Source organism: Natator depressus, chromosome 13, assembly GCF_965152275.1.
Source record: "Natator depressus isolate rNatDep1 chromosome 13, rNatDep2.hap1, whole genome shotgun sequence".
Taxonomy (NCBI): domain Eukaryota; kingdom Metazoa; phylum Chordata; order Testudines; family Cheloniidae; genus Natator; species Natator depressus.
This window is the reverse complement of record NC_134246.1, coordinates 461,868-485,087: the sequence shown is the minus strand read 5'-3', so window position 1 is coordinate 485,087 and position 23,220 is coordinate 461,868. Positions and strand designations below refer to the sequence as shown.

Here is a 23,220-nt window from a genome sequence, read left to right as displayed (position 1 = left end):
ACGCTGCGCCTGCATCAGGGCATGCTGGGCAATGGAGATGCTTGCTCACTGTGCTGGAACAGGAAGGAGAAGGTGCCCTGGGATGGCCTAATCACAGAGCCCTGAGGAAAGCACCAGCCACATACGTCACATGGGCAGGGCTGGGGGGCCATCCACACTGCACAAACACTGAGTGCCAACCTGGGTGCTGGAGGACAAGCACATGCCAGCCCCAACTGCTGGCAGGGGCAACATGCAGTTAGCTACCACAGTTACTGTCTCTCTGGGCTTTCACACCACACCCCTCACCAGAGGTTCGGAGCATCTCCATGGTACCAGGTCTAACAGCAGCATTCATCAGCTAGCAGAGAGGGAAACGCTAAGGGAAAGAGAAGATATAAATGGCATGAACTGAGTCGCCTCTGAAGTTAACACACTGTCACTCCCCTGGTCAACAGCCACTGTGCCAGGCCCTGCACTCAGCTCTCATGGGGACACAGGACTGGCTCTGTAGAGCCTACGCACCCACACCAGCTTATCCCACCACCCCCCATTGTCCCGCCTCCCCACCCCATCATCAGTCTCAAACCCAGCGGCAGGATTTGGCACTGGCTGAGTCTCCCTGGGTGCTGTACAGAGCCCAGTGCAACGCAACCTGATCTTGACTGGGCACGAGCGTAATATCAATACTGCCACGAGGAAGGCCAACTCCATTCCCCTGGGTGCCCCAGTAATTCCCATAACCCCGGACTCCTGCCCAGGCACTAGCCCATCCCCCATGTACCACCCAGGACTGGGACGTAGGAGCCAGACCCCAGCCCTTGGCCTATAGCAAAGTGACTCTGCACCTGTAATATCAGCCTTTGCCCGAAGAACTCCCCCCCACCCCCGCATCCCGCCTGGCACATTCATATGCAAATAGAGGCATATTAAGTGCATCCCATGCAAATCTTTTATGCAAATTGGAATCACATTATGTAAATACAGCAACACCTTTACTCTGGGGTAACTAATTGGGCAGAGGAACAGGGAGGGAGGAATTTGCACATGGAGGCCTGAAGGGGCTGTTTTCTGAGCGAGCCCCAATCTGCATGGACCAGGAACCAGAAAACAGCCAGCACAGTCCTCAGGGGAGATCTGGCGGGTAAGTTTGAGCTCAGTCCTCCCAGGACTGGAAGCAAGCCAGTGGTGAGAGTCTGAAACCCAACACAACCACCCCTGCAAGAGGACGACTTGGGGAACGCAGTGCCATGGAGCTGTCCTGTGGGGGAGGGGATGCAGCGCCATGGAGCTACCCCTGGAGAGGAATGCAGTGGCGGGGGAAGGGGAGGGATGCAAGGCCCATGTGCCTGTTGCTGGGAAGGAAGAGGGAACCCCTGGCTGAAGTGATGATGATGCTCCCTTCAGGACAGAGCCGTTGCCCCTCCTACCTTGGCGATCCCAGGGAGGAGGGTTCTGGATGGGATGGTAACTGCCCCTCTGGCTGCCCCCCATGCACACACCCAGCAGGAGCAGCTCTGCCCAGGTGTGAGTCCCAGGGCCCAGTCTGGCCCTGCTGTGCAAAATCTCTGTTTCCACAGAGCCCATCCGCCACCCCACCCCCAGCTCCCTGGCCCTGCTCATCCAGCTTCGCAGCAAGGGTCACGTCTCCACCAGAGCCCAGCACCATCACTGGACAGTCACTGCACTGTGTGTGTCGGGGCGCTCCCCAGGGCACTGCCCACCACCTCCCTTTCCCCTCCCACCGGGGGCACCGCCAGCCCCCCCGACTTCCCATCGCCCCCCACAGCACCGCCAGCCCCCCCGACTTCCCATCGCCCCCCACAGCACCGCCAGCCCCCCCGACTTCCCATCGCCCCCCACAGCACCATCACTGGACAGTCACTGAACTGTGTGTGTCGGGGCGCTCCCCGGGGCACTGCCCACCACCGCCCCTTCCCCTCATCCCCTCCCACCGTGGGCACCGCCATCCTGCTTCCCATCACCCCCCACAGCACCACCAGCCCCCCCCCCAACTTCCCATCGCCCCACCGGGGCACCACCAGCCCCCCCCCCACTTCCCATCACCCTCCCCAACACCGCCAGCCCCCCCCCCAACTTCCCATCACCCCACCGGGGCACCGCCACCCCCACTTCCCATCACCCCCCACAGACACCGGCAGCTCCCCCAACTTCCCAACACCCCACCAGGGGCACTGACAGCCCCCCTTCCCATCACCCCCAAGGACACCGCCAGCCCCCACCACATCCCATCACCCCACTGGGGGCACTGACAGCCCACCACCACTTCCCATGGCCGCCCCCCCACAGACACCGCCAGCCCCCCTTCCCATTGCCGCCCCCCCACAGACACCGCCAGCCCCCCTTCCCATTGCCGCCCCCCCACAGACACCGCCAGCCCCCCCACACTTCCCATCACCCCCTGGGACACCGCAGCCCCCCTTCTCCATGTACCCCCAGGGCATTGCCCACAACTTCCCTTCATCCCCTCCCATTGAGGGCATCGTCAGCCCCCGACACCGCCAGCCCCCCTGGGACACCTCCAGCCTGCCCTTCCCCCTAGTGCCCCCGGGTGCTGCCAGTTTGCCTCCTCCCCTCCCCCTGTGCCCACATAGCACTGGAGGTGGCAGCTGTCCATCTAGGGGGTATTCCCTGCTCTGGATTTTCTCTGAACCTACTGGCCCTGCTGAAGCCCCATCAAACAATGACTGTGTCTAAAACTGCCCAGCCTTGAGGGCTCCTAATCCACTTGAGCAGCCTTCCCACCCCACCCAGGGATGCTCCTTGCCTTCAGTGCAGCCCCCCCCCCAGCAGGGCCTTTCCTCCCGTGCGGCAGGGGCACCCGCTGTGCCTGGCCATGCTCCTGGCCTAGCTCCAGCCCCCTCTCCTCCCGGCAACAGGCCTGGGCCCTGCAGAGACATACCAAGGTCACTTTACCTTTCCCACGTACAGCGGCTCCGTGCCCGTGTACTCCTCAACCACAAAGAACTGGTTCCACACCCAGCCGCGCTTCACACGTCCGCCTGCCAGCAGCATGCTGTCCCCTGACTGCTCCAGGCCCGGCCTCCCAGCCTCCGTGTGAATGGCCAGGGCCCCCAGCTGCTCCAGGGTGCAGAGTAGCAGAAATATGGTCCACGAGAAGCCTGGCAGAGCCATCACTACTGCGCACCGGGAGGCTGCATGGAGAGTGGCTTTCAGAGAGGACGCTGACATCCTTTGGGGAGCAGGAAGGGGCCCGACACCACCACTGTGGCGCTCACCAGCCCGGATGGGGCAGCTTCCCCATCCCCGCCGAGACCTCACTCCAGGCAGTCAGGCTCCTCAGGGTGCCTGTGGGCTAGGAGTTACATCTGCCAAGGCCCCAGGCGTGCTGCTGACAGCAACAAGCGACCAGCATCCTCGGCTCCTGGCATCGGGCTGACCAAGGAGAGAACAGTCAAGCTTTCTGCCTGGAAGAGGCTACAGCCTGGGCCCCCTCAGAGACTCTGTGTGGCCAGACAACTAGTGCTTTCCCATCAGCGCTCGCGTGCCTGATTCACCAGCGACCCAGGGCTGCGCTGCTCCGTGGCTGGGCTGGTGGCTGCAGTTCCTTGGGAGCCAGGGGTCAAAAGACCATTTATCCCCCCCTCTGCTCTCCCCATATGCCACCCTGGGGACACTTCAGCAAGCAGAGAGGGGGGTTCTTCTGCCTGCGGCACGGCTCTCCCTGCGGGGGCAGAGAAGGCAGAGAAACCTGTAGTTTGCAGGACAGCAGAGCGAGCACCTTTGCATTAAGTTTCATGAGAGATCTTAACAGGAGCGGCCTGTTGTGGCCGAGACGGGCGCTCACCCACTCCGGAAACAGGCCCTGTGCTATCAGGCTACAGATCCACGTGTGGCAGGCCCTGGCACAGGGCTGCTCAGGCTGAGGGCATTTGTATTCTCCATCTTTGCGGCTGTTGCACTCCAGTTTCCAGAGGAGAACGTTTCGCCAAGCTGCTGCCAGCCACTTCCATCCTCTGCCAGTTCACTCGGGTGAGCACAGGGCAACTGCCAGCGTCTCTGGGAACCTGAAAGAGGCCAAGATGTTAGTGACGACCCCTGGGCTGAGCACTGCACTCCCCGCTCTGAGTGCCTCCCCTCGCCCGGCTGCCCCTCATGCTCCCTTCATCTCCTGTGCTCGCTGCCCGGCTCTTTTTCTCCCCGGCTTTCTCTCCTTCCTTGTGGTGCTGCTGTCCCCTCCCTTGATGCCACGTGTGGGATCTGCTAGAGCCAGGGACATCGGGAGGAGGAGGAGGAGGAGGAGGAGGAGGAGGAGGAGAGTAGCAGAGCAGTGGAGCCTTCATCTCTATGGAAATTCCTGTATTTAGCAAGGATCCGGAGAACAGCGACGGCTCAAACCAGCGCGCCTCCCCCTCACACTGCTTCTGGGATCCAAGCGAGAGTAAGCACAGTTACTCGGGGTGATCAGATGGTGCCGGGAGGGCCTCACAGGCTAACGCTCCCAACGGTGGCTGTTGGTGTGGGGCTGAGGGACACAGGTTTTGCGTGACACCCTGTGTGTGCAGCTGAGCATCCTAATGAGCGCGTGCTTTGGACAACACCAGCCTGAGCCAGGACTGGAGCTCAGGGGAGACTGGCTCCCCAATTCTGGCCTCCACCCATTAGCCTGTCCAGCCCCTCTCACCAGCCTCACCCTTTGATATTCTCAGACCCGAATTTGGGTCTATGGGAGCCAGAGGGACCTTCATTGAGCTCCAGGTCAACAGCAGTTGAGGAGATGAGTCCAGAGAATACTCAATACCAACTTCCCAGACAGCTCTGGCCTTGTCCCAGACACAGACAAACAAGCCGGGGCAAGAGATTTGTGACCTGCCACCAGGATGGAAACATGCTCTGTGCAACAGGGACCATTTCAGATGGTTTGCAATAAGCCTCGCCTTGCCCTTGGGCGGATGGACAGGCACCTCTCTGTCCCCCTTGCAGCTGGAGCTTCCCAGAGGCCAGCCAGAGCCACGCGCTCTGCTCCTCAAACATTCCGCTGAAATGGACTTGCCAAGTTCATCTCCCGCTATCTGTTACTGGAGTCGACAGAGTGGAGGGGCAGGGCAAGGGGCATCCTGAACCGTGTCCCTTACAAATCAGACTAGGATCTCCCCGGAGCACAGGAGTCACACAGCAGCCTGGAGAAGGGTTCCTCAAAGCCCAGCCACTGCCAGAGGCTACAAACCCAAGTTCGGCGGCAGCTGACAAGTCCCTCGCATGCACCCGGCTCCCCGCCCTCCTAGGACAGGCACACGGGCCCGACTGGCTTGATGCACACAGCACGCCAGCTCACTGCAGCATTGCTTCGGTATTTCCCTGCCCCCCCACACCCACAGCACGCAGGGCTTTCACGTGGCGAAGACAATGAGCATCACTCAGTTCCTGATTCCTATGCAGCACACAGGTGTCATGCACACGCCAGCACACACACACCAGCCAGCTCGTGTGCACACGCGCACACATGCCTGCTACAGCATATAGGCCTGTATAACATGCACAGGGGCCAGTGCACTCTCACCCACGCACACACTGAACTGTGGGCACCTGATGCTCTGAGGAACACGGGGTCTCTGGTGCACTCTGAGGAGTCAGGAATTACTGTTCAGCCTCATTAATGCTTCCTTCCCAAATGCATCGCCCAGAGGTCCTGCTGCCTGGGCCCGCTCCTCAGCAGACAGGGCTGTAGCAAGGCCTCTTGTCACTGAAATATTGCCCCTCTCACTGCACGTGCTACCGGATACTCACTAGTAAATGCAAAGAATGATGACCCATGCACTAGGCCCAACAGAGCATGAGTAAAGGGCATCCCCCAGCCATCCTGGCGCACTCATTTCTAGTGTGAGGCAGAGGGTCTTGGAGTCACTTTTGCCAATTAGGCAGGTTACCCTGTGATCAAACCATATGAAAGACATTTTAAAGCAGGAAACTGTTTCTAGGAGGCAGGGAGGGATGAGTGGGCAGAACTGCCGGAGGGTGCAGAGTTGACAATGTCGGCCACCAGCCCACAATCACTTGGGCTGAATCCTCCACCCCTTGGCATCAGAAGCATTGCTGTGCGAAGTCAGTGGGATGCATCTAGCCCAGCGGTGGGCAAATTTTTGGCCTGAGGGCCGCATCCACTTTCGGAAATTGTATGGAGGGCTGGTTAGGGGAGGCTGTGCCTCCCCAAACAGCCAGGCTTGGCCCAGCCCCCGCCCCCTATTTGACCCCCCCTGCTTCTTACCCCGACAGCCCCTCTGGGACCCTTGCCCCATCCACCCACCCCCCCCTTCTCCCTGTCCCCTGACCGCCCCCGGAACCCCCACCCCTGACTGCCCCCTGCCACCCCATCCACCCCCTCCTCTCCTGACTGCCCCCCGGGGACCCCTGCCCCATCCACCTCCCCTGCTCCCTGACCACCCCCAAACTCCCCTGCCCCCTATCCAACCCCCCTCACCGCGCTGCCTGGAGCGCGGGTGGCTGGCGGCGCAGCTGCACCAGGACAGCCACCAGGCCGCCCAGCTGGAGCCAGCCACGCCGCGCAGAGCAGAGGGCACCGGGTCAGCCTGCCGGGCCGCACAGCACAGAGCACCGGGTTGGGCCGCCGGGCCGCCCAGCTGGAGCCAGCCACGCCGCGCCGGGCAGAGGGCATCGGGTCGGGCCGCCGGGCCGTGCAGGGCAGAGGGCACCGGGTCGGGCCGCCGGGCAGCCCAGCTGGAGCCAGCCACACCACGCAGGGCAGAGGGCACCGGGTCGGGCCGCTGGGCCGCGCTGCCCCAGGAGCTCACAGCCCCACTGCCCAGAACATTGCCCCGGCTGTGTAGTGAGCAGAGGCTGCGAAGGAGGGGAGACAGCAGGGGAGGGGCCAGGGGCGAGCCTCCCGGGCCAGGAGCTCAGGGGCTGGGCAGAACGGTCCCGCGGGCTGGATGTGGCCCACAGTTTGCCCACCTCTGATCTAGCCCCATCTCCAGATGGCCAGAGCCAGCTGCTCCCGGGGAGCAAAATGCCCTGTAACAAACAATAATGGCACACACAAAACCACAAGTAAAGCACAGGCATGTACATAAACATGCTGTACAAAGCATCAGTGACAACAGCCAGTGTAACATAGTCATGCCTGACCGGAAAGTCTCTGGCTATTGTGGAGCTTTCATCTCCAGGTCAGACCACTCTAGTCCGGCCCTGATGGACAATGACCGGGCCTGACAAATCTCACTAGATTTAGGGTTTTACAGACTCCGCAAACCTGCCTGAGTGCCTGACAACAAATTCCTCCCAGCAGCGATCCAGCTAAAGCAGGTTTTCTAGCTAGAGGTCGGCCTCAGCTCTGCCCTGGGGAGAGAAGAGCCCCCAGGCCAAGGGTGGGGCCTTGTGACAAAGTGGGACTGTGCTTAATATTTCCTCTGAATACTGTAGGGGTGTCTCAGTTTCCCCTAGGCATTTCTTAAGTAACCCACCACCTAGATAAGGGTGTATGATCCTTGCAGAGCCCGAGAGGGCAGGTGTGTGCAGGGGTCTGGACACAGAGAATGGCCGACACCCTGTTTCATGGCACCTGATGGCCTGGCCCTTCCCCCCTGCAAGGTGAGAGCTAAAGGGTTGGAGAACAAAGGACTCGGGTGACCTCCTGGCCCGGGAAAGTGACAAAGCCTAGAGGAGGAGGGGCTGGAGGGAGCTTCAGTTTGGGGCTGGCTGGGACATGGAGTGAAGTGCAGACGTGGTTGTCTGGCTCACTGCCCCCCAAAATGGACCCAGCTGAGGGGTCCGGTTTTCTGCACCTACAAGCTCTGTGTTAGACCATGTTCCTGTCGTCTAATAAACCTCTGTTTTACTGGCTGGCTGAGAGTCACATCTGACTGTGGAGTTGGGGTGCAGGGCCCTCTGGCTTCCCCAGGAGCCCCACCTGAGCGGACTCGCTGTGGGAAGCACACGGAGGGGCAGAGGATGCTGAATGCTCCGAGGTCAGACCCAGGAAGGTGGAAGCTGGGTGAGCTGTGTGTCCTGCAGACAGGCTGCTCAGAGAAAGGAGACTTCCCCAGAGTCCTGACTGGCTTTATGGGGAGCAGTTCCAGAGCATCGCCCAGGGACTCCGTGACAACTGGTGGCAGGGGTGGGATGTATTGCACCCTGTGGACGGCACTTCCTGCAGTAAGTGACGGGGGAGCAGTAAAACGAAGGGGGATTGACAGGGACCAAGCATGCTAAAGATTCAGAGAGAGACGGCTTCAGGGGGCGGTTAACCCCTGGGAGTGTGTGACCAGAGAGAAGGACTTTTGCAGTAACAGGGTTCCCCGGGGCATTGCAGCGAGCGGTCCCAGGGGCGGAAGAGTCTGCAGCTTGACCCTGACAAAAGAGGTGGTGACCTTGAGAAGGGCTGGCACAGTAGGGGTTCTCCCTGGAAACTGTGGGGAGCTGAGAGCACACAGGCCTGTGAGTCCACAGCAACTTGGAAACAGCGGAGTGATGGCCTGTCACCATCTCCTTAAGAAGGACATTGTAACCCTGTGCAGAAAGGAAGGGTTGAGCGTTGGAAAGTTCACCAGAGTTAATCGTGCAGCTGGAGGAGGATGACCGCTCTAAGGGACAGATTCCTGACCCCAAATGGGGCTATAGCAGGATCTGGGAGCAGCTGGAGTGGGAGCCAGGCATCCCCAAGACTCCTGTCCCCAACCAGACGAGGGTCTTCGTGATCGGGTTCCCCATCAGGGGATCGGAGACGGATGGGATTGGAGCTGAGTCCGAGAGAGCAAGAGGACTGTGAGAGACAGCGAGAGCCCAAGAAAGAGCTGCAGAAGCAGCAGCAGCATGAACTGGCGGTGGGGGAGCGGAGAGGCCTAGGGGACCTCCCGGGGTGAGTGGGGATAGACCCCGGGGGGCCAGTTCCGCAGGGAACCTCGATACTACATTGCTGCCCCTGGTTAAGGATGGGGGGGGGGGGATGTGGATGCCCACCTCACTGCCTTTGAGCAGGCTGGAGATTTGAACCAGGGGGACCCTGCGGAAAAGCCCCGGTGTCTCGCTCCCTTGCTTTGTCCCAAGGCCATAGACTCCGTCAGCTAGATGGGTGGGGAGGTGGACAGGCTCCCACTCCTGACCCCGACCTATATGTTTGTGTGGAGTTTCCTGAGCTCAGGCCCATCGGACCCCCAGTGGGAGCGGAAGGTGATGGTCAATGGGGAGACATTCCTGGGGTGGCGAGATCCTGGGACAGAGAGAACTGTTGTCAGGCCCTGGGTGGTGCAGCCTCAGATGCTGAGGGGCTGTGTGAGCTGGGTGAGGGTCCCAGGGATGAAGACCCTCGCCTTGCCTATGGCCCAGATCCCTGTGCAGACACAGGAGGGGTGGGGCTGGCTGGTCGTTGGGGTTCTCCAGGATATCGGCTGTGAGACCCTGTTGGGGGGTGACTGTCTCTCTTTAGGACAGGATCCAGGCCCTGCTCCTGCAACGGCCAAGGGTTTGAATTTGAATCCAGGGAACCAAATCGAGAGAGAGGGAAATGGTCAGTGAAAATGCAGATGACCTGGCTGGCAGGGGGAGGAGCTGCTAGGCTTAGGCTACCTGCCTGCCTATAACCAGACCCCTGGGGCTGGGTGGGACAGAGAGATGTTCCCTGACCCCCTGCACACCGGAGAGGGGGCTCACGCTGGCTCTGATGCTGTAAGGAGAGCAGAGAGCCCCTGGAACAGCAAGGGCAGCGCTGAGCATGGGGGGAGCTGAGACCCCAGCTGAGTGGGGGGACCCACAGGCAGGGCAGGTCGGCTGCCAACCAGCTTTGCCTTGTCCAGAGTCGCTGCTGGGAAGCGATCCCACGGCAGGGAGGGAGCGACGAGGGACAGGGCTCAGCAGGGCTGTGACCCCAGGCCCAGCCAGCGAGAGGGGAGACTGGGGAGCTGAGTCTGCAGAGCAGAACAGCTGGGTAGTTAATCTCTCAAGAATGCAGGGGATGGCAGGTCTACTCTCATCTCTAGACACTTTGGATAGGACTTGTCGTCTCTCAGTGAATTTAACATCTAGTTCCTTGTGGAAGCAGAGGTTGGTAAGGGAAGGAAAACAGAGCTTTGAGAGCACAGCTTGTAAAAGGGAACCTGAGAAGGGTAACCGTGATTTGCTGGAAGTAGCTCAGTGTAGTGAGAAGAGCAGCAGTTTATCTGGTCTCCAAGCAGTTGTCTGTGAACAGCCCTGTGTGCTGGGACCAGGGAAATGAGATCCCAAGCTGGGTGTCTGGGAAAGGAGAATGTGTCTCCAGCTCTTTGTCTTTGGAGCAGACAGAAGGCGCCTTTCAGCCTGTGATGGCTGAGGGTAGTGCAGTTGTCTCAGAGTTGGTTCTGGATTCAGCTAAAGACCAGGAAGAGAAGGGTCCTAAGTTTGTATCTGCTCGGGAGAATGGCACTGTAAGTAGGTTGCATCCAGTTAGTGTCTATGTAAAATCCCGGAGCCCAGACAATTCTGGTGCTTGTATTTTGCCTGTCGCTAGTGTGTTGTTGGGAAAGGATGTCGCAACTCTGTCTAACCAGGGTGAGATCCTAGCCAGGGCACAAGGAGAGCATGAAGGTGATTTGATCCTGTTACCTACTGATGGTGTGGAAACCTGTAGCAAGAAGGAAAAGATTCCTGAGCTTGCGTGTGGCAAAGGGAAAGAGAATGTTTCTAACCTTTTATCTAGGAGGTCTGTGAGTTTGCCTAAAAGGCGATTGTGTAGGAATCCGCCGGATGGCCCTGAGGTAATTCTGGATGTAAGGGAGACCCAAAAAGAGTCTGTTGTTGCTCAGGAAAGTGTTCCTCTAGAGCAAGCCCTAGGTGAAGAGGGTAAGAGCAGAATTTCTGTGAGGGGTCAATTGTTGCACAGAAAAGCCCCTCGGGAAAGGAATCCTCATGGAGTCTTTGCAAGCAGTTTACTGCAACTGAAGGGTGTGAAAGTGATTTAATCAAGAAAGTTTCAGTTCCTAACAGCCAAAAATTTTCTGTTGTGAATGAAGCCACTGACTTTCCTGTTGAAGGATCCAGTGTGGATAGCTTTGAGAAGGTCTCAGATGGAGGGAAAGCTGTTAAGAAACTTAAACAGTCCTATATCCAAGTGGCTGTGTTTGGCCAGCTTGTTGGGGAGACAAGGTTGTTGAGAAAGGAATGTCTCCATGCTGATTCTGTAAGTGAACAGACTGTGTCCCAGGTGAAGAGGGTGCTGGGCTGCCTCAGGGAGGCAAGACTGAGGGTAAAAGCTGAAAAGTGTAAGGTGGAGATAATCAGAGAGTGGCCTGTTCCCCAGACAAAGGAACAGGTCCAGGCCTCTATTGGGATGGCAGGGTACTACTGGAGGTTTGTACCCCACCTGAGCTCCCTAGCTGCCCCCATCACTGAGCTATGTAAGAAGGAGAAGCCAGACGAGCTGGTCTGGACCGAGCAGTGCCAGAGGGCTCTCTGTGCTTTGAAGGAGGCTCTAATCCAGGGACTGGTAAATCTGGTAAACCCAGACTTTGCCAAGGCCTTTATAGTGTTCACCGACGCCTCAGACACAGGGCTCGGTGAGGGGCTGATGCCGAGCGGCGGATGACAGAGACACCTGGTCAGAGGGGGGCCAAGATCAGGATGGGGGCTCTTAACCAAGAGAGCCCAAATTGCAGCCTTCCAGACGGGACCACTGGGAGAAGACCCAATCCCAGTTTGACCCCCGGGGGTTTTGGGGTGGCAAAAGGGCACGGGCCACATAAACCTTCCCACATCTGGCATGCAAGTGCCATCAAGCACACCCGACCTAAGGGAGGGCGTGAAACTGGAAGGGCCTGGTGTAACTCCCACCAAGGAATGGGAGAGATGCTGGGGCATCCATGGGAACATTGGTGGCTTCGAACTTCCCCAGGTCACCGGATAAAGTGACCTCGCTCAGTTCGGTCTCCAGTGGGGGAGAGATGTGACGAAGTGGGAATGTCCTTAATGTTTCCTCTGAATACTGTAGGGGTGTCTCAGTTTCCCCTATGCAGTTCTTAAGTATCTAGGTGGTGGGGTAAGGGTGTATGATCATTGCAGAGCCCTAGAGGGCAGGTGTACGCAGGGGTCTGGACACAGAGAATGGCCAACACCCTGTTTCATGGCAACTGATGGCCTGGGCCCTTCCCCCCTGCAAGGTGAGAGCTAAAGGGTTGGAGAACAAAGCAATCAGGTGCCCTCCTGGCCCAGGAAAGGGACAAAGCCTAGAGGAGGAGGGGCTGGAGGGAGTTTCAGTTTGGGGCTGGCTGGGGACGAGGAGTGAAGTGCAGACGGGGTTGTCTGGCTGACTGCCCCCCATAATGGACCCAGCTGAGGTCTCTGTACGTACAAGCTCTGTTTTAGACCATGTTCCTGTCGTCTAATAAACCTTCTGTATTCCCAGCTGGCTGAGAGTCCCGTCTGACTGTGGAATTGGGGTGCAGGACCCTCTGGCTTCCCCAGGACCCCACCTGGGCGGACTCGCCGTGGGAAGCGCACGGAGGGGCAGAGGATGCTGAATGCTCCGAGGTCAGACCCAGGAAGATGGAAGCCGTGTGAGCTTCTTGCCCTGAAGACAGTCTGTTCACAGGAAGGAGACTTCACCAGAGTCCTGCCTGGCTTCGTAGGGAGCAGTTCCAGAGCATCGCCTGGGAACTCCGTGACAGGCCTTTACATGGGAATCTCAACCCATCCCTGCCCTGTTTTCTCCTCAGCCCAACATGAACCCAAGGATGTTCCAGCCCCACTGAAAAAGTTCAAACCCACCATGCTGAAGCGGACTGGCGCTTCGGGAAGTTGGTCCCATAGCACTGGCCAGAAATGGCTCCCATCCCGTGGCTGCTCTGGGTGGGCGTGAAATCAGCTGGTGGATCTCAGGCCAGCTGCTAGCAAACATGCACTCACCCCTTGCGCCCCAGAGCCTGTCCTGCTCCTTGACTCTCAGCCCCGAGGTGGGGCGAAGCTCACACTATTTCCGCCCGTGCTGAGGCTGCCTGGGGACAAGCAAAGGGCATCCACCTCTTGAGCTGTCAGTGCTAAGTTGTTGTTATTACACAACACTTCTGCGCTGCAGTGAGACCTGTAGCTATAACACAGATGGGCTGCACTCACGAAATGCAACTGGTAGAATCAGAACTTAACAAAGGGACCATTCTGGTCCCGTGTCCAGGCCTGTGACAATACCAAGTACACTGTGGAAGCAACCACCAGAGCCCTGCCCATTCTCACCCTTTGCCCATCACCAGAGCCCTGCCCACTCAGCCACGCTCAGATTCACCAGAAGTCTCCACAGGGAGCATACACACAGCCCCCCGGGTCTGGGAAATGCCTAGAGGTGGCAGAGAAAGGGCATTAGCCCAAGCTGAAATAGCCAATTTCACCTGACAGGCACATTTGTGTGTTCCTACAGGACATATTTGTGTCCAAGAAACAAGGGATGGCCCTTGCAGCAGGAGCACACACGGCATCCACAGCGGGTTCAGACTGGTGCACGGCAAGGGACGGAGCACCAAAGAGTGGAGGAAAAGTCTCCCATGGTGGGAGACGGGGAAAGGAGGAAACACACACACTCTCAACTCACTGCTAATTTAAAACCAAATACTGGCCTATCTAGAGCACAGCTCTGCAGCCCCTCCTCATGCTCCTACGTCAGTAGACTCGGGTCCCAACATGCAGCCTGGGCCAGGTGATGCTTACACACTGAAGACAGACAGAGGGATGGTTTCCTCTTTTATTCTGTTTATGTTTTAACTTAAAAACCAAGGCAATTCAATCCAACGAACGGTTACTACAGCGTATGGGTGAGACAAACCCTCAGGAAGGGCCTGAGCTGGGCCAGCGTCACTCCCCTGGAGTCTATGGAGCTCTTCTGATTTACGTCTTCTGAGGATCTGGCCCATAGTTCCCACGGCAGCTAACTCAACACCACTGCACCTCAAGACCCTGTACAACTGCTAACACCACACTTAGTCTGGAGTCCCGAGTACACAGGGGCTGGGTCACCGCTGCTGTGGGAACCTGTCACGGAGTGGGGGGGAGTCCGGGCCCTGCACCCCTCTTCCTGGGATTCACTGAGACTCTCAGCCAGCCAGTAAAACAGAAGGTTTATTGGACAACAGGAACACAGTCCAAAACAGAGCTTGTGGGTACAACCAGGACCCCTCAGTGAAGTCCTTCTGGGGGAGCAGGGAGCTTAGACCCCAGCCCTGGGGTTCCCTGTGTTCCTCCACCCAGCCCCAAACTGACACTAAACCCACCGAGCAGGTTCCCTGCTGCAGCCTCCGTCCACATTCCTGGGCAGAGGTGTCACCTCCCCCTCCCCCTCCTGGCTCAGGTGACAGGCTCTCAGGTCTCCCGTCCCCAGGGCACATTCCCAGGTCAACACTCCCCCCTCCCTGCTGCGTCACATCGTCACATCTCTCCCCCCTTCGAGACTGAACTGAGCGGGGTCACTGTGACCAGTGACCTGGGGAAGTTCGGGGCCCCCTCTCCGGGACAGCGCATCCGCTATCAGGTTGGCACTTCCCTTCACGTGGACCACGTCCATGTCGTAATCCTGCAGGAGCAGGCTCCACCTCAGGAGCTTGGCGTTGGCTCCTTTCATCTGGTGCAGCCAGGTCAGGGGAGAGTGGTCGGTGTACACGGTGAAGTGTCGCCCGAAGAGATAGGGCTCTAGTTTCTTGAGGGCCCACACCATGGCCAGGCACTCCTTCTCGATGGCCGCGTAGTGTTGCTCCCGGGGTAGCAACTTCTTGCTCAGGTACACGATGGGGTGTCTCTCTCCCTTTTCATCCTCCTGCATTAACACCGCCCCCAGTCCCGTGTCGGAGGCGTCGGTGAACACCACAAAGGGCTTGTCAAAGTCTGGGTTTGCTAGAACTGGGCCACTGACCAGAGCCTCCTTCAGCGCCCGGAAAGCCTCCTGGCACTGCTCGGTCCAGACCACCTTGTCTGGCTTCCCCTTCTTGCATAGCTCAGTGATGGGGGTGGCTATGGCGCTAAAGTGGGGCACAAATCTTCGGTAGTATCCTGCCATCCCAATAAAGGCTTGGACCTGCTTTTTGGTGTGGGGAGCGGGCCAGTCTCTGATCACCTCCACCTTGGCCGGTTCTGGCTTTAGGCGGCCGCTCCCCACCCGATGGCCCAGGTAAGATACTTCAGCCATCCCCACCTTGCACTTCTCCGCTTTGACAGTCAGCCCAGCCCCCTGGAGTCGGTCCAGCACTTGTCTAACCTGGGACACGTGGTCCTCCCAGGTCTGGCTAAAGACACAGATGTCGTCAATATACGCCACGGCAAAACTCTCCATCCCCCTCAGGAGCTGGTCCACCAGGCGCTGGAAGGTGGCCGGCGCTCCCTTGAGGCCGAAAGGCAGGGTCAGAAACTCATAGAGCCCCAGAGGGGTGATAAAGGCCGATTTCAGCCGGGCATCTGCATCCAGCGGCACCTGCCAGTAGCCCTTTGTAAGGTCCATGGTGGTAAGGTACCGAGCTCCTCCCAGCTTGTCTAGGAGCTCGTCCGGCCTGGGCATGGGGTAGGCATCCGATACAGTGATGGCATTGAGCTTCCGATAGTCCACACAGAACCGGACTGACCCATCCTTTTTGGGGACCAGCACCACCGGCGAGGCCCAAGGGCTGGCCGATGGCTGGATCACCCCCAAAGCCAGCATGTCCCGGACCTCTCTTTCCAGGTCCTGAGCAGTTTTCCCTGTGACTCGGAAGGGGGAGCATCTTATCGGCGGGTGCGACCCTGTCTGCACCCGGTGGACAGTCAGATTAGTGCGTCCAGGCTGGTTGGAAAACAGCTGTCGGTACGGATGCAGCACCCCCCTGACCTCAGCTTGCTGGGCAGGGGTGAGCTGATCCGAGAGGGGGATTGTTTCCAGGGGGGAACCAGCTCTGGTCCCAGGGAATAGATCTACTAAAGGGTCATCTCCCTGCTCCTCCCACTGACCACACACAGCTAACACCACATTCCCCCTGGCATAATATGGCTTCATCATATTCACATGGTACACCCGGCGGTGGTGGGCCCGGTTCGACAGCTCCACCGCATAGTGTACCTCATTGAGCTGCTTGACGACCTTGAACGGGCCCTCCCAGGCGGCCTGTAGTTTGTTCTTTCTCACGGGGATGAGAACCATCACCTGATCCCCGGTGGCGTAGGCACGGGCCCGCGCCGTGCGGTCATACCAGACCTTCTGCTTCCTCTGGGCTCTGGCCAGATTCTCCCTGGCCAGGCCCAGGAGTTCAGCCAGTCTCTCTCGGAAGGTCAGGACATACTCCACCACTGACTCTCCATCGGGAGTGGCCTTCCCCTCCCACTCGTCTCTCATCAGGTCCAGGGGGCCCCTCACCCTCCTTCCATATAACAGTTCGAAAGGCGAAAATCCGGTAGACTCCTGGGGCACCTCCCTGTACGCGAACAGCAGGTGAGGTAAGTACTTGTCCCAATCCTGCGGGTGCTGGTTCATAAAGGTTTTCAGCATCATCTTTAGCGTCCCGTTAAACCTCTCCACCAGCCCGTTGGACTGGGGGTGATACGCTGAGGCCCAGTCATGCCGGACCCCACATTTCTCCCACAAGCACCGGAGCAGGGCCGACATGAAGTTGGAGCCTTGGTCTGTCAAGACTTCCCTGGGGAACCCCACTCGGCTGAAAATGGTCAGGAGCGCATCTGCCACGGTGTCTGCTTCAATGGAAGCTAAGGGCACTGCCTCGGGGTAGCGGGTGGCGAAATCTACCACCACCAGAATGTATTTCTTCCCCGACCGGGTCGTCTTGCTGAGAGGCCCCACGATGTCCATGGCCACCTTCTGGAAAGGCTCCTCTATGATGGGCAAAGGTCTCAACGCCGCTTTCCCCTTGTCCCGGGCCTTCCCCACCCTCTGACAGGGGTCACAGGATCGGCAATACTGCCGGACGGTGGTAAAGACCCCGGGCCAGTAAAAGTTCTGTAGCAACCTCTGCCGGGTGCGCCGGATTCCCTGGTGCCCTGCGAGGGGGATGTCATGGGCCAGGGACAGGAGCTTGCGGCGGTACTTCTGGGGGACCACCAGCTGCCTCCTGATCCCACAGGACTCCCCTTCCCCTGGGGGAGCCCATTCTCGGTACAGGAACCCCTTCTCCCACAGGAACCTCTCCTGGCAGCCTCTCCTCATGGTCCGTCCCTCACTGAGGTCGGCCAGGTCCCTGAGCTTCTGCAAGGAGGGATCTTTCCTCAACTCGGCCTGGAACTCAGCGGCTGGGGAAGGGATGGGGCCCGGTTCCCCCTCCGTGGCCAGGTCTGAGGCCGCAGCCTCTCTGAGCCGTGCCCCTCGGCGCTCCCTCCCCACCCGAGTAGGGTCTCGCGCCTCCAGTGTGGTACCCTCCCCAGGGTCAGGTCGCAGTGCCCCTCGCCGGCTCTGGCTACGGGTCACAACCAGGGCGGTCTGGGGGTCGCTTGGCCAGTCCTCTAGGTCTCCCCCCATCAAAACTTCAGTGGGCAAATGGTGGTGTACCCCCACATCCTTGGGGCCCTCCTGGGTCCCCCATTTCAGGTGTACCCTTGCCACGGGCACCTTAAATGGGGTCCCGCCCACCCCCGTCAGGGTCAGGTAGGTGTTGGGCACCACCCGATCTGGGGCCACCACCTCGGGCCGGGCCAACGTCACCTCCGCGCCCGTATCCCAGTATCCATTGACCTTCCTCCCATCCACCTCCAGGGGAACAAGGCACTCTCTCCGGAGGGACAGCCCCGCACCCACCCTGTAAACCGAGCACCCTGAGTCCAGAGCCTCCAGCCCTCTGGCGGGGCTGGCTGGGGGTACTCTTCCCTCCTGAGCAGGTGGCAAACTGGTAGCCCCCCTTTCCTGGGTCGCCTGCCCCTCGTCCAGCTGAGTCCCTACCCAGTTAACCCTGGGTAGGTTGGGTCTGCTCAGTTTGTCCCTGAGCCCGGGGCACTGGGCCCGTACGTGGCCTCTCTGGCCACAGTGATAGCAGCTCAGGTCACGTTGGTCCCCTCGAACGGGTCGGAGGGGCCCGACACCAGGCGTTCCCCTTTGGAGGGGGTTCTCCCTATTTCCCCGCTGGGAGGCCCCATGGTGACTCTCTCTCTGCATCGGGGGGGGCCTGTTCTTTTGGGACTCCTCCCGGCTACCCCCTGACCGACTGTTCACAAACTCGTCGGCCAGCTGCCCTGCATGCTGGGGGTTCGCGAGCTTTTTGTCCACCAGCCACAGCCTCAGGTCGGAAGGGCACTGTTCATACAGGTGCTCCAGTACAAACAGGTCAAGCAGGTCCTCTTTAGTTTGGGCCCCCGCTGTCCACTTGCGGGCATATCCCTGCATCCTGTTGACCAGTTGTAGGTAGGTGACCTCAGGCGTTTTACGCTGACTCCGGAACCTTCTCCGGTACATCTCGGGGGTCAGCCCAAACTCACGGAGCAGGGCCTGTTTGAACAGTTCATAGTCCCCTGCCTCTGCCCCTGTCATCCGGCTGGAGACCTCCACGGCTTTGGGGTCCAGTAAGGGGGTGAGGAACTGGAGCCTGTCTGCAGGGTCAACCCTGTGCAGCTCGCAGGCATTCTCAAAGGCCGTCAGGAAGCTATCCATGTCCTCCCCCTCCTTCCGCTGGGCCAGGAAGCACTTATCAAAGCTCCTTGCAGTCTTGGGTCCCCCCTCACTCACCGCAGCCGGGGCCCCACTGCTCCTCAGCTTGGCCAGCTCCAGCTCATGCTGTCTTTGTTTCTCCTTCTCCTGCTGCTCATGTTGACGTTGTTTCTCCTTCTCCTGACGTTCCCTCTCCTTCTCCTCCTGCTCATGTTGACGTTGTTTCTCCTTCTCCTCCTGCTCATGTTGACGTTGTTTCTCCTCATGTTGACGTTGTTTTTCATGATCCTCCAGCTCCCTCATTTTCCTCTCCCTCTCCCATTCCAGCCGCATCCGCTCCAGGGATGGGGAGCTCCGCTGGGAGGATCCCCTGCTGGCTGCTGGGGTCAGGGGGCCCTCGGTATTCGCTGGGCTTCCCACAACCCCTCCCCCAGGCATAGGTAGGAAGGGTCTCGGGGTGTCCTGGGCAGCAGTCTGACCTCTCCCAGCCTGGTCAGGCCCCAGGGCCCACGCTGCGTCCGCCGGCCGGCTTCCCTCAGGGACAGGGATCGGGTCATCCAAGCGATCCCTCTCCTCCAGCTGGGCAATCAGCTGTTCCTTGGTGGACCTCCCGACGCGCAGCCCCCTCTGCCTGCACAGCTCCACCAGGTCGCTCTTAAGGCGTTTAGCGTACATCTCCCGGCTGGCCACTCGCAGGCCGGGCAGCTGTCCACGGTTTCCAGGAAAAGCCCCTCGTGTGCCAGTGCTTCTTGAGGTCACCACCTCTTTGCCAGGGTCGAGCTGCAGACTCCTCCGCCCCGGGACCGCTCGCTGCAATCCCCCAGGGGACCCTGTTACTGCAAAAGTCCTTCTCTCTGGTCACACACTCCCAGGGGTTAACCGCCCCCTGAAACCGTCTCTCTCTGAATCTTCAGCACGCCTGGTCCCCGTCAATCCCCCTTCGTTTTACTGTTCCCCAGTCACTTACTGCAGGAAGCGCCGTTCACGGGGTGCAGTAGATCCCACCGCTGCCACCAGTTGTCACGGAGTGTGGGGGAGTCCAGGCCCTGCACCCCTCTTCCTGGGATTCACTGAGACTCTCAGCCAGCCAGTAAAACAGAAGGTTTATTGGACAACAGGAACACAGTCCAAAACAGAGCTTGTGGGTACACCCAGGACCCCTCAGTCAAGTCCTTCTGGGGGAGCAGGGAGCTTAGACCCCAGCCCTGGGGTTCCCTGTGTTCCTCCACCCAGCCCCAAACTGAAACTAAACCCACCCAGCAGGTTCCCTGCTGCAGCCTCCGTCCACATTCCTGGGCAGAGGTGTTACCTCCCCCTCCCCCTCCTGGCTCAGGTGACAGGCTCTCAGGTCTCCCGTCCCCAGGGCACATTCCCAGGTCAACACTCCCCCCTCCCTGCTGCGTCACATCGTCACAGAACCATACCCTGGTGTTTCTGCTCTCAGCCATCACAGTGCTTTCTACATTCAATAGCTCCCCATTTTACTGCTGTATTTGAATGAATGTGATTTATCTGGGGTCCTCTCACAAGGTCAAAGTTCAGCTGCATTCTGTCACCCTTGGCACGGGCTGTTGCGGCTAGAGACAGAGGGACAGGAGTTTACACGTCCTCACCTGGCCAGCGCTATACATTTGGCAGCAAGATCCCAAAGCGCCAGGGCTTGACTCCTCCATTTGCTCAGCCCCACTGGACACTGCCAGTCTGATCCACTTGCAGCCCTTGACCTTGTGGCTACAGAAACACAGAGAGCTGGAGCAATGTGGGAGCTGAAGCTAAACTGCAGAGTGAGGCCATCCCAAGTCCTCAGACTCCATCCCATTGCTCTCACCCTTACAGTCACACATTTGGATTGTGCTATACAGAGCCGTCGTTAGGCATCAGCAGACTGAACAATTGTTTAGGGCCCCAAGCAGCTCAAGGGGTCCCCTATTTGCTTTTTATTATGTGTTGTGGGAGGAACATTCCTGCGTAGGGTCCCCAGTGGGTAGCACTGCGTCCGGTGCTATATAAGGGCTGGGGTCAATGGTCTGTTACCTGTATACGTCCACCACACCTTATCCCTTGCCTCGCAGGCTCCCCCAGCCTCCTCCAGGGGCAGCTACTTTCTCTTCCTCTCCCCTTCCTGTAGCCTCTTGGTGCTGCATCCAAAGCGGCTGTGCCAGGACACAAAGTCCTCTGCTGCGGGCAGGGCCCAGGAGCCCAGCACACAAGGGGCAGAGGCTGGCCGCAGCACTGATTTCCCAGTGATATTGGCGACCTTTCAGAACAGACTTGGGGCACCACTTCTCTCTGCCACACACGAGCTATGGGCTGTAAATAACTGATGGGAGCTGCTGCTGCCAGAACCAGCACGCAGTGCTTTGTCCTGACGTGACGGCCTACGGGGGCTCACAGGCAGACGTTGTCACGGAGTGTGGGGGAGTCCGGGCCCTGCACCCCTCTTCCTGGGATTCACTGGGACTCTCAGCCAGCCAGTAAAACAGAAGGTTTATTGGAAAACAGGAACACAGTCCAAAACAGAGCTTGTGGGTACAACCAGGATCCCTCAGTCAAGTCCTTCTGGGGGAGCAGGGAGCTTAGACCCCAGCCTTGGGGTTCCCTCTGTTCCACCACCCAGCCCCAAACTGAAACTAAACCCCCCCAGCCGGCTCTCTCCTGCAGCCTTTGTCCAGTTTCCTGGGCAGAGGTGTCACCTCCCCCTCCTGGCTCAGGTTACAGGCTCTCGGGTCTCCCATTGAAACTCCCCTGCCACATTCCCAGGTCAACACTCCCCGCTCCCTGCTGCGTCACCGACACACACAGTGGCTGGCTCTAGCTCATGCTCACACACCCCCTGCACCCCCAGATCAGAATCCAAGTGAAACGCCACCTTTGCTGATGTTCCTCAGTCCCAGCTTCCCAATTATCAGCGTGACTTGTACCCTCCCCGAGAGGGCTTGCTCAGCTTGTCGGTATGTATTTGGCAGAGCCATACTGTACATCATGTTGACAGTGGAAATTACATCCTGAGCTTATGTTTTACACTCTGCCCTGTCAGAACTCACTGCAGCCCAGTGATCAGGACAAATTGAATAGCATCCCGCCCGTGTCAATATTTATTTCATTTTACAAATGCAGCCAATGCAGGGGAAGGGGGGGGGGGGGGACAAGACCAGCACAAATCATGCAGCCTGACAAAGCCCTACATAACACAGACTTGCGCTCAGGTGCTGCAATATGGACAGCTATGACTGCAGTCCTCCAGAGACCTGTGCAGGGGCCCCCGCCAAGAGAGAACAGAAAGGGGAAGGCTTTGCCTCCAGGCTGCTAGGAAACTGTAAACAGATTCCTGTAGGAATACACACTCCAAATTCTCTCATGATATACACACACACACCCCCGATACATGCACACTTCTACACACACGCGAATGTCTACACAGACTCACAACTGCATTCAGACATTCCACACAGACCATACACAAAACCTACATGCACAAACTTGCAGCACTACCTGCATACATACACTTGGGGATGAGTTCTGCAGTTGGGGGTCTCGTCACACCAAACATCCATCTTCCAGCTCTCGGAAGCATCACCTGAGGCCTCACGAGCTCCATCTTCCCTGACAAGCAGGATACAAATGGTCTCTACACACCCACACCCCTTCCTGACAGCTGGAAATCAATTACTAGTGCCCCATTAGGCTGCCAATGGATTACTCAGCCTGCCCTGTTCAGAATCACACTCCTCTCCACCAGGACCATCTGGCTGGTCGGGCACCCTGAAGAGGCAAGCTTGCACTGGAGAGGGCTTAGGGGAACTGCATGGCAGGTGTCTGAGCTCCAGGGTCTCTTCCTAGCCCTTGCCTATTGGGTGTCCTCCATTTTCATCCTGCAGGTCCCAAGTAGCAGCGGAACTCCCTGCCAGCCTCAACACTGAGCATGGAAGGCATACAGTAGGGAGAGAAGAGAAGACAGCAGCCGGGAGCAAAACAAGCATCCGGAGTGGGGAGAGCGACAGAGTGGGGAGAGGGGTCAGGAGGACAGAGAGATGGAGGCAGGGAATAGAAAAACCCACCCAGCCAGACGCAGCACTTCCCGCTGGCGACAGGCACTTAGGGCTGCCTACGTCATCCAGGGCCAGATGGAGCCACCCGCAAATGTGCAAGTATGAATGGCAGAGGAAGAGGGATAGGCCCTGTGGTGGGTCCCTGAGGGGAGGACCTGAGTGGGTAGGGCCAGTCTGTGGGGGGCCCAGGAGGCGGGTAGGGCAGGCCAGTCCCCAAAAGGGGTGACGCAGGTGCCCTGCTAGGCTCCCCTGCCACTAGGCTCTGGGCCTGCCCAGGAAACCGCCAGCAAGGGTTTAGCTCAGAGCCTCACCCCTCTGGCAGCCTCAGGGCAGGTCCATTGCCAGGCGACCAGCACTGCCTGGTGCCCAGGTTGGTGCCCCAGCTGCCAGGCTGGGCTCTGCTCCAGACCTCTCCCTCCCTAGCTCCGTGGGAGAGGTGGAGTGCCTTGCTCAGGAGCAGGAGGGAATAGCTACCTCCATGGAACACCCAAGGCGGGGAGTCAGGGCAGAGTGTCAGCAGGGTCCCCACTTGCCTCTGCTTTGATGTGGGCAATGGAGAGTGACAGAGCACAAGGAGCAGCGGGACGTGGATTTCATGGCTGGGCAGGGGCATGAGCCCACCCGAGATCTGCAGCTCGC

The 23,220-nt window shown here is 58.9% G+C and overlaps 1 protein-coding gene across 7 annotated transcripts in view; it reads right to left on the bottom strand.

Annotated features, from left to right (window-relative positions):
- The window catches only part of CDH22 (cadherin 22), a 201,429-nt gene that overhangs the window by 136,593 nt on the left and 41,616 nt on the right, over nucleotides 1–23,220 (bottom strand). For 5 of the 7 annotated variants that reach the window (XM_074969688.1, XM_074969690.1, XM_074969687.1 and 2 more), the window contains exon 2: nucleotides 2,917–4,028. In XM_074969688.1, coding sequence (XP_074825789.1) covers nucleotides 2,917–3,192 — 276 coding nt within the window. In that variant the 5' untranslated portion in view covers nucleotides 3,193–4,028. Of the gene's footprint in view, nucleotides 1–288; nucleotides 349–2,916; nucleotides 4,029–23,220 lie in introns of those variants that run through there. The other 2 variants (XM_074969692.1, XM_074969689.1) reach the window with 2 other exon arrangements.